This window comes from Amblyomma americanum, chromosome 1 (assembly GCF_052857255.1).
Source record: "Amblyomma americanum isolate KBUSLIRL-KWMA chromosome 1, ASM5285725v1, whole genome shotgun sequence".
Lineage (NCBI taxonomy): Eukaryota > Metazoa > Arthropoda > Arachnida > Ixodida > Ixodidae > Amblyomma > Amblyomma americanum.
Window position 1 is genome coordinate 427,276,182 of NC_135497.1, and position 13,250 is coordinate 427,289,431.

Consider the following 13,250-nt stretch of genomic DNA (forward strand, 5'->3'; position numbering starts at 1 on the left):
CCCGCATGCGAGACGGATGCTGAACCACTTGGCCACCGCTGCGGTATTGTACTATTAGTGATAGCCATCGAAGATTTGCAGACTCTGGTTATTTCTTGTGGATATGAAGCATACGCTCTAGGCTTCACTTCTAGCGCACTTAAGTCAGGTCTGGTAATTTTCAACGATTCCACTGATCAGGTGCTTGCGATACAAGGCCGTGAATTACCCATACTGGCGGAATACAGATACCTCTAGGTACGGGTAAGCGAAGGACAGATCGTGGTTGAATAACAATATTGGGTGACAAATTCGTAATTATTTTTTTCTATGTTCTTAGCTTTGTCATTTCGTACATGAATATTCTTTAGGCCCGTGTACTGTGCGATGTCAGTGCACGTTAAAGAACCCCAGGTGGTCGAAATTATTCCGGAGCCCTTGACTACGGCGTCTCTCATAGCCTGAGTCGCTTTGGGACGTTAAACCCCCATAAACCAAACCATAAACCAAGATATATGGCACGAACAGACTATCTGGCAAAAGGGCGAATAGATGCCGCGATAATGAAACATAGGGAATTTGAGGGGCACAACAAGTACGCAGTACTGAGAGATCTTTTGAAAGGAATAATGGTGCCAGGGCTTACTTTTGGGAATGTGGTTTTGTGAATAAGTGCACAAGTTCAGTCGGATTTAGAAATAAATCAAAGAGCTGTTGGAAGATAAGCGCTATAGGTGCCCACAGGAAAACCACCAACGAGGCAGTACAGGGGGATATGGGCTGGGCATCGGGATATGGGCTGGGCAGAGTAAAATTCTATATGAAGAACGCCTTAGGAAATTGGACGATAACAGGTGGGCAGCTAAGGTGTTTAAATACTTATACAGAAAAAGCGTTGGCTCAGAGTGGCGGAAAAGGGCTAGGAAACTAACCAGTAAGAATGCAGGAAACAGAGGCGGAAAAATAAAGACCTCTAAGCTACATGTAAAACAGGCAGAAGGCCAAAACTGGATTAATTGGAAAAGAAGCAGATTGTAGAACTATATATAGATTGGAAAAGATAAGTCAGGAAGGAATCGTTCTATAATAACTCGAGAGGCAGTGACCACTTTGAAGCGAGATCAGCTAGGATGTCTTGCGAAGCTACAGAAAGAAATTTAACCAAGAAGATGACACATGTGCAATGTGTGGTGAATCTGTAGAGACAATGAAACATATCTTACTAGATGGTGGTATCCATCCAGATGTGGATACAGGCCGAGTAACTCTCTCCGAGGCTCAAGGGTTTAGAGATAACAAAGGTAATTAACGCAAATTAATCTGCGCTAGATATCAGCAAAAGGGATTAGAAGATATTTGGCTCGAAAGCCGGGCGGTGACGTAAGTATACAAGAGCAGGATTAAAAATTGGTCATACGAAAAAGTCAATAAAATTTATATTAAAAAATCGCGAGTTTATAGATTATACCTCTAAATTTGGCAGATTGGTAAGATAATTATACAGAAAAGATACACCGGGCGTGGATGCACCTGAAACTGCCCCGTTTCAAAGGGGACACTCCTAACATCATTCATTTGTCCATGCAGCCAAAAACATCCTTGCTAAAAATTGATTTGAATGTTTTTCACAGCAAGTTCAGTGGCCTTCCTTTTGCAACTATTGTTGCTCCTAGAACGTTCTAAATTCAAGGTCTTCCACCGCTTGAAGGGTCCGATAATCTTTTCAAGGCCATTATCACATGACTTACGCCCCAGAGCCTTCAGATTACAGCGAAAATGAAACTCTTATGTTGGTCAGTACGGAATACAAGAAGGATATGGCGAATGCGTTTCTTTATTAAAATGTCCCGGCAATTCAACAAATTGTCAACGCGTAAACGAAAACACGATTGGCAAAAGTGGCCCCTCTGAAAGCAAAACACAAAAAAAACAAGCACGAAGAAAGTATTTCACTGCCTTAAAAAATTCGAAAGCGATATCTAGGTCACTCCGACTTCCTCAGACCATAATAATTATTCACAAGAAAGCCAAACAATCTCGGTCATGAAAGCTTTAAAGATCAGCTCCCTTCCCCCTTTTCTTTCTTTTCTGAGATTTCTCGAAGTTTTCACAACTATAAATTCTGAGTTTTAACGTCCCGAAGCAACACATGAGCAATGAGGGGCGCCGTAGTGGAGGACTCCGGATTAGTTTGGAACGCCTGGGTTTTTTTTTTAACGTGCACTGACATCGCATAGCGCATGGGCGTTTTTGTATTTCGCCTCCATCTAAATGCGGTCACAGCGGCCGGGATCGAAACCGCGAATTTGGGATCAGCAGCCGAACGCTAAAGCCACCGAGCCACCTCGCCGGCGCATAATTTGCAAAATGGTCACACTTTTGCGCCAACAGAGCAACATCATTCTAGTACGCAAAAACATCACGATGTTGTGGCAGATGTTACGTGTAATAAGGTAATATCGAGTGTATGTTGACTCTGTTGTCAAAGGCTCTACAAGCTGTTTGATTTTGTGCCCGAGAACTTGCTTGCACACCTTGAACACTACTAGAACACTTTTAAATTTACCGCGCAGCGAGCGCGCCACCTATTTTGGCTAAAACACGTACGCTATGAACTGAAAGTTTTATTGAAGAAAAGTAACAAAAGAACTAAAAATGCTTTTAAGAAATAAAATTTACATGCGCACGTTTGAGACCTTGGTGGTACGACACTATGGCGTGTTCGAATCAAAACAAAAACTCTTGGAGAACGAAGCTTGCCGCGGCATTTCGTGAACAAGCCGTACACTGCGTTGAGGCTTTGCACGAGCTCAGTGTAGCTGGCTAAATTTATTTATAAGGTTTCCTAATCACCTTGTGTAATCGGTACAAATTTTGAAGCAGCCAGCGGCCTGAGAATGACTTCAAATCGCGGATTTGCTTTTCCGAAATTTGAAATTGAAGGGACACACTGCGGGTTGACTGACGTCAACAGAGCCATCCAATGAACTCGCTCCTCCGCCGTGAGCAGCGAACGGGGCGCCTCCGCTGCCGTCCCGAGCCGCGATTGGTCCTCTCAGTCTGCGCGCAAAATTATGCGCAATGCAGCATGCAAACAGGAGTTTGTTGTTTACGCCATTTGTGGCCGTCGTAGTGTTGTGTGATCTTTCTTTATCGCAGTGATATACTTGTCATCCGTATGTGTTTCGTGTAACGTGAACACCTAGGATTATTAACATGTCGGCGAATAACGCGAAAATACCAACGACGGAACGTGTCGTAAAAAGTAAGTCGTTTTTATCTACCCTACTCACGGGCGTCCATGGTCTCGGCCGAGGATTTTTGCAGAGTCCGGCGCCATTTTTGTCGGGTCCAGCTCTTTAAATATGCACTGCGTATCCGATTGACCGTTCAGTGATCGAATTCGTGAACCTTCTGGACGAATTTGATCCGGACGCATGATCTGTGCGCACGGAATACGTCCGGAAGGGCGCTTTGCGAATGCAGGCCGGTCGTCGGGCATTTAAGCCTAACGTTCCCGGTCTCGACCCTTTAAACAAGCTCAGCTGATCGAAAGCCGCAGCCGCCGTAGCGCTGTTTTTGCACCGACATTCGCGTCCGACTCGGTCCACATTGTTGCCTGTTGCCCCCTCGCCGTGCCGCGCCCTAGATCCGCCCGTGCGGCGGCCTTTGGCGGAGGGCTGTCCGTGTTTGGGATCGCGCTACGTCAGTTTCTGGTGACCATCGCCAGGGCATCTTCGCTGTCCTCGGCCTCTCGGCTTGTCACATAGCTGGTTTCATGTCGCGGCTTCGGGTGCGATTCTATTTAGGCCGGCACTGAGGTGTCTGCTTGTAGTATGTGTACTTACAGCGGCATTGGATTTGGGTGTCGGGAGCGCTTCGGAGTCGGCTTGAGCTGGCCGTACGCGTCGGCTGCCTGTGCTCTCCGCGAGGTGCCCCGAAGAAGCGCTTTGCTAGCGTCTGCCTTCCGAACGCATCTCGCGCTCTTGAGAGAAGCTTGGGTTTCCCCTGAGCCTGAGCTTCTCTCAAGCGGCGTCGTTTCGCAGCCAGAGGGGCTCAAGCGCAGTGCCTCATGGGTCGACCTCGGGCGTTTTTAGCAACCGGTCCCAGTTCAGGCTGCAATTGGACGTCGCGGTCATGTTTTCCGTCGCGACCTCCATTGTCCGCTCGCCGCAGGAACACAATGCCGCGTTTTCGCCTGCTTTCCGAGATCTCTTCGGGGGGAGTCTCTCGACGGGGGTTTGGCCGAACGAAGGGGGAGGGGATGACGATGGGTTGCCATTTTGGACCCGTGCTACCGCGATCGTCGTCGATGTGTGCTACAAACGTCGCCGGGGCCGGGTCGTTAGTACGAAACAAGGAAAAAGAGCGTTCAAGGTCGTTGTCGGCGCATTGCGCGCGCGATTTCGCCGCCGGCCGTGCCTGTACAGATGAGCAGATCCTCGGTCGGTATGTTCGTGCGACTAGACCAGTGGGAGCGCACATCCACAGACCCGATCGGGCGAACATTTTCCCAGCGACGGCAGCGCTCGCGGCGGCCTAAGTGTGGCATACGATCGCCTAAAACTGCGCCTTACTGAGGTTTTAATATTCAGTTACATTTACGTGTACTTTAGTTACATTTACGTGTACTTTACGGGTGTGCCCTATTTAACCAGAGACATCACCAGTGCAATGGTGGCTTGTGTGAAGCCATGTCAAAACCAACATGGCCTCGCACATACGCCACGCCGGTAGCTCAGAGCTCGCACATTTTTTTTTACGCCAACCAGAAAGAGTTATTGATTATAGGGTGGCCGTTATTGAGCACAATTCAATTGAGACGCGATGCGAGCCTCTCACTTGTGTTGGAAGTAAGAGTGGCTTATCGCAAAGAATGCGCACATTCGCTCGTTGCATGTCAGTCAAGAAGTTCACGATAGATGTGGCGTTGAACAGCTGTGATGATGTGTTACAGACGGTAGCTGTTCACAAATCGACAAGGAATGCTTTATTGATCCCTCCGGGCCGTATGTACTCGTTGTTTGATATTTCAGTTCTTCCTAGTGGCCCACGAGAAGCGGGACTCGTTCCGCAAGATTTGCATACCGAACGCATCGAGTTACGCTCCGCGCGGTGCGAATAAACTGCATGGGGTTCTGCTCGAACTGTCGCTTGATAGCTGCTAACCATCTGCGCAGCAGGATGCTGCTGCGGTGTGGCTCCGGGCTAGAACTGTCATCGACTGTGAACCCTCCGCTGCCGCCCGATACTCGGTGATCAAATCCGATTGCGCGCACATCTACGCGTGCTGGCAATGCTCGGGCTCTCTTTCGGCGGCCACTGACGATTCCGGCCCCAGCCGGTGCACCGGCTCGGGCGACTGAGTTGTGGTCGTTGGCTGGGCCGCAGTTTCACCTCGGGCAGCACACAGACAAGCCGGCTTGTGTGTGCACTTGCTACTGCTTGCCACGGTGGCGCTCTTGTCGGCCGCGAGACTCCACTTCAGCCCGCGGCCTGGCCCCAGCGACTGAAGGGAGTCTGGCGGCTTAGAGCCTTCCTTGCCCGGTCGATGACGCTGCGGCGCCTCGCTTTTGCCGCGTGTGCTATAAAGTACGCCTACGGGGTGCGTGGGAAAGCGCGTGGTTATGAAGCCATGGGAATGCGCCGTTTCCCCACCAGTCGTGCGGCGTGGGCAGCGCACAGCTGGTGTCGCGGCCAGACTAGGCATTCCGATCGGCCGTGCAGAGGCGCACGATGGAGGACAGATGGTGCCCAATGGCCCGCGCCGTGCATCATTCGCAGCACGGGCAGTGCAGGACTGTGCATACCTTAAGTGGACTTGTTTCTACTAGCATAGCTGGACTGCTTGGTCTGGTTTTCCACAATAAATAAGAAAAAAAAAGGATTCAGAAGTTGCATTTGTAGTCTACAGTGTAGGACAAGCACAGTAATGAGTAGATTGAATAAAATACAGAGTAGATCACACTTGTCTAGAGCGCTCGTGCAGTGTGCTGCGGAGTAGATGAAGTGAAATGTTTTCGCAGCTGCTTTGCTAGCGGTAAGGTGCTGGTGCCTGTGCAGTTCACGTGTCTATTCTGCTGCTCTCCAGCGCAACCATTATCAGTGAAGGTCAATACCTGCTTTCGAATTCCACTTTATTTCCCCCGGATGGCACCTCTCAAGCACTCTAGGCAAGTGTGATGGAGTCTGTACGCATACTTTGGGAGCTATGAGCGATAATTGGGATTGAAGCCGATGATGACATGTTTCTACAAATTGCTTTCTTTTCAATTAATTTTCTCAAGCAAAAGCGTTAAGCTTAGCAGTATCATGTAGCTGTAAATTTGTCAATTTATGGGCACATCACGCACCAGCAGTTTCAGAACTTATCAGGCTGCATTATCACGTAGACCCTTTCGGGCTTCATTTGACAAAGTATAGAGGAGAGGCTGACGTTCCTAAGAGGTGCTGGTACTGTAAACATTATCCATAACTGTAAAAGGCAGGATCTGAAATAAAGAGGGCTATTTGTTTGTCTTCAGATGTTAATAAAAAAAATTAAGACGTGGGCCACTTCATACTTCTCATTCACCAGCATGTTTTCCATCAGATCTATGAGTTACAGCAGAATCAAAAAAAAAATATGTGGAACTCGTGAGTGCTTTAACGGGTATATACTAGTCAGAACTGTAAATGCCTACTTGTGCGGTAGTTCAGGACTAGGCCATGAAAAAAAAATCCGAGGGCAGGGTGTATACTGGGAAGGGCCATGTAAGCTGCATAGTAGAATTTCACAGGCTGCCTGTTCAAGATTCCTGGCTTGCATAGTGACTGCAGTTTACACTGCACAAGTAAAGTATGCTGCCTGCATTAAAGCTGGGCAGCTGTGTGAATGCAAGCAGGAGTGTGCTATAATGCTATACAAAACTGTTCTACAATAATTGCATAGCTTATTCTTTGTCACAATAGTTGTTTGGTTTGCTTTGCACACGTGAAGGATTTGGGTCAAATATGTCGCTGAAAACCGTGCCAGGAAAGCGTTATGGCCAGGCTAAGTGGTAGCCGAAAGAATTCGTACGTACTGCCTCTTATAGTGAAAACTGTGGAAACAATGAAAACTTGACAAAGGTTTATGGTTCTCATTGTTTTCCAGTGAACAGAGCCACAATGAAGACTAAAGCAGGTGTATTATTGCTATCTTTGTTTTTATTTCCTCAGGGTTTCAGCTGGCACGGGCACATGAGTTTTGGATAGGCATATCTTGCTAATGTTAGTGGCAGTGTTCGTGTTCCTTAGCACAGCTCCATTGGCAAGTGTAATTTTGCTTAGGCCGTGATGTTTATAAAAGGCTGATCTTGCGTTTCTTCCTTTAATTCAGATGCCATCTGTACAGTCGAGCAGTTGTGTTGGCAGTGGTTGCAGCACCTGCTTGGTCAGCTCTGGCCAAACAGAGCCTCAACTTTAATACGTGTGGTGCATGAATATCAATTTAAATTACCTTTGCTGTAGACTTCTCTCTTGGCTTAAACTTTGGTTGAGTAGTGTGTGCAGGGACTATGTGCAGCTGTCTCTCAGTGCTGGGCACACCTGCACACCTCGGGGCTTTGTTTGAAGTGCAAGGAATCTTGCGCTCATCCCGTGTGCTTCTTCTCTCTTGTCCCGTGCTTTTGCGCACTCCTTGTTTTTTATAATCTGCATACCTTGTCAGTTTCAATTTTTCGGAATGATTGCACAGTCAAGAGAAGTTTACACAATGTAGATTCAAGTGAAGTAATTTATTTCTGCATTGTTTCTCCAGCCAATCGGCTGCTATTCAGAGGGAGCACACCTGTCCTCTCATTCTTCTTGCTTTTCATGGACTTGCTTTGCTCAGCCATGCAGAAAAAAAAAAGGAATTCTTTCCGCAAACCCACATCCCATAAAGTTTTGTCCATGACCGTACATTCTTTTTGCAGGCACATCCAAGCTACTCAGTTTAGTACTGTGCCACATGATGGGTCCTGTTTTTAGCAGCCTTGAACTCTTGAACTTCGGAGGGGTGACAACAGTTTCTCTTACCGTTGAAAAATTGGGAGCTCTGGTGGTGCAAAGTGAGGCACAATGCCGGGTCAGAAAGCAAACCTGGTGGCCTGTGACAGCTGAGATGACTAGTCATAAAATTCGTCACTTTTTTTTTTTTAATGCAGCGCACAGCGTCAGTAACATGCTGTATTATTCACCAATGCGTTGTGCAGTTTAGTACCATGTAGCTTCTGCATAGTGCTATTGGTTTTAATTTCTGCTAGCTGTGGTCACAGTAACATGTCATTGCTTGGGAAAACACAACAGGGCTGCTTTTGCTTTCGCATCAAAGTGGCCTCTTTATGTGCTGCGCCACACCGTCTGCATCTGTATGGTACCAGGTATATTTTTGGACCCCTTTCTTGAATCAGGTTGATGCCACTTGCATTAGGTTCTAAAGGTCTATCACTCTCAGTCCTGCTTACTTCAGCATCAAAATCAAATATATTTTATGCATAGCTTGCCTTTGGTACTTTCCTGTGTATCTATCTCTTGATATGCATAAAAAGCCTTCAGCAACCTTTTTGTCTTTAAAAGTTGGTGTCTACTTCTTGAAATGACAGTATAGCAAAAGAACTGTGAAAGTCTCCTTTCATTTATAGTCCACAAAAACCCTGTGCATGGCCCTTGTAGACTGGCATGACAGGCATGCCATTCGGTGGATGTGGGGAGAATTGAAGGGGGGCCTATGCCACACATAGAAGATTTGCTCATTGTGATGCAAAAGACTGGCAGTAGCTCGTACATTGGTACCCAGGATACAGCACTGCCTAGTGATGGTGGTGATGGTTGCACATTAGCACGTTCACTGCATTGTTGGTCCCCAGCATGTCACGTCTTTTTTTTTATGCTGTGCAGCCCTGAATACTGGGTTGTGTCATGAAGCCATGGGTCAGATCTTAATTGTGAGGTCTAATGAGGAGGGCCTTGCTATAAAATCTGCCCCACAGCTTCTTTGTGGGCCCCAATATTTGTGGCCGCACAGCATAAAAAAAAATGTGATCCACCAGTGACCCACTACGCACCAGATATGTTAAATGAAAGAGCTGCTTTCATATGCCACCAAATTGTTCCTTGGCTTGTTGATGAGGGAATGCTTAGTGCTGCCATAGAAAGGGTGGAGTGGCTGCACGAAATTGATGCTGTGCTGAATTTTATGCCATCCTTTTTTTTTCTTCATTACTGGCATAACTTGAGTTAAAATCTGTAATGTCTAAAATCCCAACCATTACAACCTTTGTTCTTGTTCAGGTCTGAAAAACACACACACTGGTGTAGAATGATTGCTATATATGTAGGCAGGATGGGGGAGATACAGCCCTTGTAGTCACTATTACCAGTTTTCTTTAGTTGCAATTATACTGTGCGATGTCAGTGCACGTTAAAGAACCCCAGGTGGTCGAAATTCCCGGAGCCCTTCCTACGGCGTCTCTCATAGCCTGAGTCGCTTTAGCACGTTAAACCCCCATAAACCATTTAGTTGCAATTAGGCTGTGATGTGACTTCGATGTGGATATTATGGATGTATCGAAATAGCTATTTTGCTGTTCTTGTTCAGGAAATTAGTGGTAACTGTCAGCAGTGGACTGTCATGGGGCACAGTGGTACCTTTCCTTGGATATTTGTGTCCTAAATAAAGTTACTTACTACTGCTACTACTGCTGCTTTGCCTTGCTTTGGCTTCAACAGGAACACCAGTGTTGTTAACTAGTAAACCTGGTTTCAAGAACGCATCATTACTGTTGCTCCTTTGCTGCCGAGAGCAGTTTCATCTCTCGCCTGTTTCTCTTCTCATCTCACCCACCCATATAATTAAAAAAAAAAAAAAGGCTGCTAAAATAAAGTTTTCATTGGTGGGAGGTGCAAAATTTGGTGATAATGCTTGTAGTTTTATATGGATGGGGAATCTCTACTTAAGAAACACTAGCTTGTCTGTTCTTTGCTCGTGTGGCACACTGTTCTGATTAAGGTTCTGGTTCTTACCCATTTGTGTTTCTTATGGCATTTTCCAGTCTTCGATCTGGAGCAGCTCTCCGAATCCGCGAAGGAGCAAAATATCTGTCGCAGTCCAGCAAGAACTCTGGATCTGAATCCAAACTGCCCATTGAAACGTGGTCTAGCGGTGGCCTAGTGGTTTGAGCATCCGCCTCGCATGCGGGAGGTGCGGGGTTCGATCCCTAGTGCCGCCAGGTACCCACGGGTGATACAATGGGTACAAGCTTTCCCCTGCCTGGTGCTCGGCTTCTTTAGGGTGAATAGCTTGGGAAATGGGTCTCTGACCCCACCTTGTGCAATGAAAAAACTACCTTGTGCCATGGCATTCTCTGGGCAAAGCTGCTCTTGTGCCATAAAAATTCTCATTCATCATCAAAAGTGGTCTTCACTTTTGCAGAGCAAGAAAACTTGTTCCAGATTGCCGATTGGAATGTGCCATATGCATCCTTTTCATCCCTTTTGCTCTGTTCATGTTCAGTAAGGAGGTTTTGAAAGTGTAGGAAGGGTAAGGTTTTCCTTTTTGAGTTGCAAAACGAGTGTTGATGTTCTGACCTCCTTCAGCTTCCTTTTGCAACTTCTTTGGGGCTTGGCCAGTGGCCCGCTGTGTGTAACTTTACAGCTATGCTTGCTTATGAAATCAATGCAATAGGGGCACTTTTCATTTTAGATCACAGGAAAAGCATTTGTAATAGATGAGTTCCGCATTAAGTAATGGCTGGGATTGGGCCTCAAAGAGCATAGGTAAAGTGAACTATGAAGACTATCACAGCCTATAGTGTATCCAGGGGAAGCAACCATGAAATGATTTCATACATCCGCTGCATTGCATGCACGTTTCATTGCACTCATGTTATGTACTGATTGGCATAATCTTCTTACTCTTGCACAGTCCAAGCATTTTCTTTGTACTTAGGCAAGCACCACCTGCTACCCCAGCTAGGTCATCCCATTGCATGCTGGTGTCTGGCTTGTGGCCTATGTCAGCAGGAGGCCACTAGCAGTGACAGAAGACCGGAAGGAAGGAAAACAATGTTACAAAATGTGGCCCCCTGATATTTTTCTCAGTTAAGGCCAGCATCTGTCCTGTTTATTTAAATCGCAGGCACTTTACAGTGATACTGATTTGGAAAAGTCTCTACTCATGACTGCTGCATCCTAGACGGAGGTTCTTTACTGCGTACGATGGGTGTTCAAGTCAGTCTTTTAGTCTTTTGCAACAGTAAAACGTTTTTAGATGCGAGAAATGGGTTTTATTTCTTGATGTATTCCCTAGCTACGCTGATACTTCTAGCGTTTTACCGCTGCTCCGATGCCAGCAGTGTAGAATAGAAAGCTTTGTCAATGCAGCTTCACCTCGTCATCAGAGCTGAAATGCCGGTCCCCGAGGAACTCTTTCGGTCACCCAAAATTTGGAAATCACTTGAGGCGAGGTCTGATCTGTAATGGGCCATAAGGGGGGTGGGGGGGGGGGGGGGGGTGCGGCGATATCTCCCATTCTAGTTCCCGTAATGTGCATGTTGTGTGATGCACATTATGCGGGTGAACAGGACTCCCTTGCTAAAGTCCAGCTGCTGTTTCTTCAGCTTTTATGCACGTCTCTGAGGGGCCTGGCAATAGCAGGTACTGGTGATCTTCACAGCAGTCGGCAGAAAAACCACACGAACTGTGCAAGCACTCTCTCAGAAAAATGTGGCCATGATTTTTCCAGCTGACAGAATGCTTCGCTTCTTTTTAGGAGGTGGCGAGTTGACATGCGTCCGTTGTTTTATGCATGTTTCGACTCTGAGGTGAAATGATGCTCTGCTTCATTGCATGTGATTGTCGGATCAAGGAATGGCTGGCCTTCAGTGTTGAAACAGTCATTTAGCTCTTGGGAGGTATGCAGTTTTCTGAGCTGGTTGAACACAGAGCTGCCTCGGCACACAACGAGCACTGACTTTCTGGAACTGAAGGTGTTCATGAATGATAGTGTTCAAAGGTCCCAGAGAAAGATCAGTCTTATGAGTAAGTTTGCAGCATGTAATAGTAAGCCTGTTTTCTAGGATCAGGTGCTCCACGCATTCAGTGCTCTTGGTAACAGTGGCACTGGGCTCCAAGCCGCTGCTGCCATGGTCGTCCTGCAGCTACGTACAACCCCCTGAATTGTCTGCACCATTAAAATGTTTTGCTGCGGCAGAGCATATCTGGGCTATACTGAACCTGAAGCGTTCACACAATTTCACACCTTCGTTCACAAGAAATTTCATCATAACTACCTGTTTGAAGTGCATGCTCACCGTCTGCTCTACTGTCTTGTTCAGCACACGACTTCAGTTTCAAACAGACTTTGTTTGGGCCACCATGCTGTGAGAGTGAATACATGTCCATGTGTAAGTGATGAACAATAAGTGGCAGAATCCCTTTTAACGTTGAAAAGGAAGAAAAGTCCTGGTTTGACTTGAATGTCCCTTGTATATATAATGGGCATAGGCCATACGCAGCCAGAGTAGGTTACTATGAATAGACTGAGCAGTTTTAGGGGAACTGTTTCCTGGCATTTCTATTAAAGTGAGGTGAAGCCATATCATGTTAATGAAATGTGAGCATTGGGAAGTGCTACTTTTAGCTAAATTATTTTGCAAATTAATTAAGGGAAAGTGTGAAACATTACATATTCATGCATAAAATCATAACAATTTGCTGTTACTTGCGCAACGAACCCTGGGCACCTAATTACAGCTGGCATCAAAAGTACATATTGACTTCTAAGGAAGTCGAGGCTAAGCAGCTGGATAAAAAAATGGCTGGCGGTTTAGCATTGCTAAGCATAAAATATTGTGCAAAAGCATGGTTTTTTGCACAAGGACACTACTGCCGCATACCTCAAAGTGTGATTCAGATGTCCATTGACCCAGGGAGCCACATATGCGCCTTTCCTTTCCTTAAAATCAACTGACTCTAAACATTCCGCTGGTTTTGCCAAAAGGAGAAGTGTACAACTGCCTGAATTTGTAGGTGAATGCTACCACCTACTCACAGCACGATTGAGGTGTCCACTGACCTAGTGAGCCAGATACACTTGCTACTCAGCTCTACACGCATATGCAGACACACACCACTGAAACCCGGGCAGTGCGCCTAGAAGTGCTTTCACACTGTCTTGCTTGCACTAAGCCTCCAGCTTAGCATGGGAAAAATATTCAAAAGCTCAAAAGTATTGAGGAAACGTTTTGCTTAGCCAAAATCTGCTGCTC

At 46.5% G+C, this 13,250-nt stretch overlaps 1 protein-coding gene across 6 annotated transcripts in view; it reads left to right on the plus strand.

Annotated features, from left to right (window-relative positions):
* Positions 1–3,053: 3,053 nt before the first annotated feature.
* The window catches only part of LOC144115869 (serine/threonine-protein phosphatase 2B catalytic subunit 2-like), a 100,330-nt gene continuing 90,133 nt past the window's right edge, over positions 3,054–13,250 (plus strand). For all 6 annotated transcript variants that reach the window (XM_077650455.1, XM_077650456.1, XM_077650457.1 and 3 more), the window contains exon 1: positions 3,054–3,244. In XM_077650455.1, the coding sequence (XP_077506581.1) occupies positions 3,196–3,244 (49 nt within the window). In that variant the 5' untranslated portion in view covers positions 3,054–3,195. The remainder of the gene's footprint in view (positions 3,245–13,250) is intronic.